The sequence below is a fragment of the Limulus polyphemus genome, unplaced genomic scaffold (assembly GCF_000517525.1).
Source record: "Limulus polyphemus unplaced genomic scaffold, Limulus_polyphemus-2.1.2 Scaffold3232, whole genome shotgun sequence".
Classification (NCBI taxonomy): Eukaryota; Metazoa; Arthropoda; class Merostomata; order Xiphosura; family Limulidae; genus Limulus; species Limulus polyphemus.
The window spans coordinates 12,863-17,339 of NW_013668842.1; the positions used below are offsets into that span (position 1 = coordinate 12,863).

Genomic DNA, 4,477 nt, shown 5'->3' on the forward strand with positions numbered 1-4,477 from the left:
AACAGACTTTCCAAAACCTATCCCACAACTGATGTAAGAGTAATGGATCTATAATTACTGGGACAGTTTTGATCACCTCCCTTGAAAGGAGGAGTTACATTAGCTAACTTCCAATCCTCTGGTACCTGCTCACTATTCAAGGACTGACAAAAAATAGTAGCAAGTGGCTCACATATCCAGTCTTTAATCTCCTTCAAAACCCTTGGGGAAATATTATCTGGCCCAGGAGCCTTCCCAATTTTTTCTTAACCAGCTCAGAATTAATGCAGTCATCTTGTTTGATCTTGTTGAACTTAACATGCATTTTCATTAAACAAGCTATTTATCCCTTACTGCTCATATTTCACAAAAAGCATGCCTTATTTAACAAGTACTGCAATAAGTAATAATTTTGTATGAGTTACAATATACATTTTCTGATATTGAAAAATGATAAATTGAGAAGATAGTTCAGTAATTGTGTGACAACTCTTGCTGTTGATGAGTTCAATTGATATTATTTTTCAGAGAGAAAGAAAATTGAGGATTATTATCTAGTCTTATAGTTTAAAGCTTGTAGCAGTAAAAAAAATGAGCTAAACTGTGTATACGATTGAAGTAGTTAAGTGAAGTTTATGAATTTAGACATATAAAAAATTAAAGTTTTTACTTTGAACTGTTTTATTACATTTTAATATTAAAAAGCTCACTATTATAGAATCTATACTTGAAAAATTATTGAAAGTTTTACAAAGTGTAGAAGAAAACTTTACTCCAATGTCTTAATATAAAATACTAGTGTTTTTATTATATAAACAGTTTGAGTAAAATTACAACTAATTACTAATTAGCTTAAACTACTAATATATTCACCAATGTAGTTTTAAAATTTTCTATACTAAATCTGAATGATCAGGAAATCTGTACATATACAAAATTCATTAGCTATTTTGACTTTGTAACTGATGTTATGTGTAGCTTTCATCACAACAGAGAAATATATTATGACACTTGTACCTAGACATAACTCCTCTAGCCATTTTTTCAAATTAAGTTTTATTTTTTTACAAAATCAAATCATCAAACATTTTTCCTAAATGCAAGAAAAAAATATGAAGTTTTTAAATCTATATATATTAAAAAGTACTTTACCTGCTTTTTAAGATTGGCCATTTATAACTTCATAGATAACATCATGCTAACTTAGACACCTTAGGGGATTTAGATTAGTCCTAAATCCATTTACTAAGGTAATCAAAAATAATCTTTGTAAATGAACAAATGTATTTAGGATATTTTCAAGATTATTTGAAGCATACCAATGATATAAATGAAACACTTTATAAGAAAATGTAGTAGATTACATAATTGTTATTATTATTACTAAAGGAAGAAGGTATACAACAGACAAGTGGTGGAGAGAGAAGCCGCAAGGCTTATCAGTGGCAAGGAGGGCCTGTCCACCAATGGACATCCAGTCAAGTGGGACAGTGGTTGTTGGCTCTTGGCATGGACCAGCATATTTGCAAGTTCACCGAAAATGATATAAATGGGCAGCTATTACTACAGATAGATAGTACCCGATTAAAAGTAAGCACATAAACTTAGAACGCAGGTTTTTAGAACATTTACTGTCAGTGAACATAGTCCTCAAACACAGGTGTGAAACTTGAACCAGCAAAAATTTAAGATTTTACTGTATTTAATTAGCAAGATATGAAAACCAGCTAAGAAAAACAAATTCATTAAAAGTGACGTGAGGTTTTTGAACTGATGTGCCTAATTAAAAGGCTATATTAATGTATATGTATTGAAAAAAGTGCTTAAGTTTTGTTGTAATGACACCTAACACTGTTTTTGAAATGGAGAGCTCAGTTTATTTACCATAAAAGATTTTTTTTAAACTACTCAATCTCCCTTTGTTTTTAATAGGAACTGGAGTATGATTTTTTGTCAAGAAAATAACTAACAAGACATTAAACCTGTTTAACTTCATATCAATAAACCTTACACCAAAATTTTTTACTAATCTTTTATGATTACTGACTTTTATTTCAGACTTCAGTTAGCTGTTAGCACAGTTTTAAGTTCTGTTGTTCAAAACTATTTCTGAAGTTGGTGCTAGAGGCAGTTCATATATATTCATTTTTTTATATATAAAGATGAGTTCTGTTTAGCACTCATTAGATTATATCTTAAGATAGTCTTCATGGGAAGTGGTTCACTAATAGCATCAAAAGAAAGGATAATGTATAATCAGAACATCAAACTTGAGTAAGTAGCATGCTTTGAATTGAATGAATTTGGGTTGTCTGTTTTGTAATATCTTGTGCTATGTTTCACACTTTTAGTATTTTTCCTGCAACTGGTATTTTATTCATTGTAATAATTTTATGTCTATATTTTAATCAACCAAGTCAGATTATGCTGCCAGAATAAGCAGTTCTATATTCATATTTCAGCTTGTGAAATGTTTTACTTTGTAATAATAAAGGAAGTTTATTTGTTTTGTTTGCTTCAGTCACTAGGAGTGAGTAATAGCTCTGACCGTTCTCTCATCAAGAAAAAGGTCAAAGAAATGAGAACTCTTTTGGAAAAAGAAAGAAAAGCTCAAGAGAAAGAACAACGTGCACGTGACCGACAACAAAAAAAAGCGGGGAAGATTTCCAAGAAGAAACAAAAAGATGAAAGCTCCTCCTAAAAATATTTTTTTTGTTTAGTTTGTATAATAGAGATTCAAGAAAATTATATAAGTGATGGTAGCTTATGAAAAACTCCAAATAATAAAACCCCAAAAAGTATGGTAATAAACTGACAGTTGCCATTACATTTATGTCAACCAGCTACTTTTATGCAAATATAAAAAGATAAATCAAGAAAAAAGTATCAGGTGATGTTTAATGGCTGAAATATTCCCTGTTTATCTTCGTTTCTTGGTTCTGTGTTTTAATATTAGTAAAATCTTATTTCTGTTGTGGATTAATAGAACAGAACAGTACCAATGTGATATATAGTTATAGAAGTGTGCATTGAAGATGAAAACACTGCATTATTTACAGGTAAAAATACCTACATCAGATGCTATCAGAATTTTTTACTTTTATTATTTTCGTTCTTTTAACTTATGATGATCATGGATAAGCCAGTTTGGCCTCTTAGTTATGCGTTAATTGAGTCAAAACTTTTAGATTTTTATTCAGTGCATGTTACAAGTTTGGAAAATTATAAAGTTGTTTTGGTGATAAATTTTGTAGCGGAGTCAAGAAAGAAGTAATGGAATAGTAAATTATGTGTTGTTGTTAATAACAAAGTATTGGGCACTGTCATGAAAGCTGCTAGTAATCTTAGTTATAATGGAATAGTAAATTGTGTGTTGTTGTTAATAACAAAGTATCGGGCACTGTCATGAAAGCTGCTAGTAATCTTAGTTATAATGGAATAGTAAATTGTGTGTTGTTGTTAATAACAAAGTATTGGGCACTGTCATGAAAGCTGCTAGTAATCTTAGTTATAATGGAATAGTAAATTGTGTGTTGTTAATAACAAAGTATCGGGCACTGTCATGAAAGCTGCTAGTAATCTTAGTTATAATGGAATAGTAAATTGTGTGTTGTTAATAACAAAGTATCGGGCACTGTCATGAAAGCTGCTAGTAATCTTAGTTATTTACAAATTTACTTGTTTGTTGTAACTTGTATGTGCCATACAGATGTGGTGAATTTCCCTTACACTAAATTTTTCATTGTAAAGTACACTGATCAGTATTTTAAGTTATCAGTAAGTATTTATCTGTACTGATGCTTTTACACCCACTTAATTTACTTGTTTTATTCATATTCAAGTTGTAAATATTGATGATCATGAATTTTATTATTTTTCTGTATTTTATATTGCAAAGTTGAATGTTCAGCATAAAATGTATTCAACTACAGAACTATGAAAATTACGTCAAAATAATTTATGCAACTTATTTTACATTTTGAAAGTGTAGAATGTTTTAGCAAAAGTCATCTTTCATGGGGGAAAAATGAACATGGTGAACAAAGATGTAAATTATGAAAAGAAAACTTATTTAAAAAAGAAACAAGTTAGTATATTTACAACATAAACTTTTCTCATATTAAGTTGATTTCATAAAAATTCGTTTATTATTTAAAGAAAAAACTTGAAATACCAAAATTTGGAAATTACCTACAATTGGCATATACTAAATTCTTATTTAAAGAAAAAAATTTTTTAATTGATAACGTGGCAGCTTGTCGAAATAGAGAACCAAAACACTGATGATGGAGCAAAACATGGATTTTGTTTTCCTGATTATTGTCGTGCATATGTATTGACTGTGAATTTTTTTTTTCAGGAAGTGCTTATTTTTTTATATATATATATATATATATATATATATATATAAACAGACTACATAATTACTACTTGGTTGTAGGTGTCGTAGTTACTTTTACTTTTAAATTAGACGTAAGTAAAACGTTTGGTTTAGGTT

At 29.1% G+C, this 4,477-nt stretch overlaps 1 protein-coding gene across 1 annotated transcript in view; it reads left to right on the forward strand.

The window, feature by feature from the left end:
- The window catches only part of LOC106468949 (sterile alpha motif domain-containing protein 14-like), a gene marked incomplete at its 5' end in the record, with an annotated part of 17,048 nt that extends 12,672 nt beyond the window's left edge, over window positions 1-4,376 (forward strand). The window contains 2 exons of the mRNA XM_013929402.2: window positions 1,369-1,569; window positions 2,501-4,376. Coding sequence (XP_013784856.2) covers window positions 1,369-1,569; window positions 2,501-2,680 — 381 coding nt within the window. The remainder of the gene's footprint in view (window positions 1-1,368; window positions 1,570-2,500) is intronic.
- Between the last annotated feature and the right edge of the window lie 101 nt (window positions 4,377-4,477).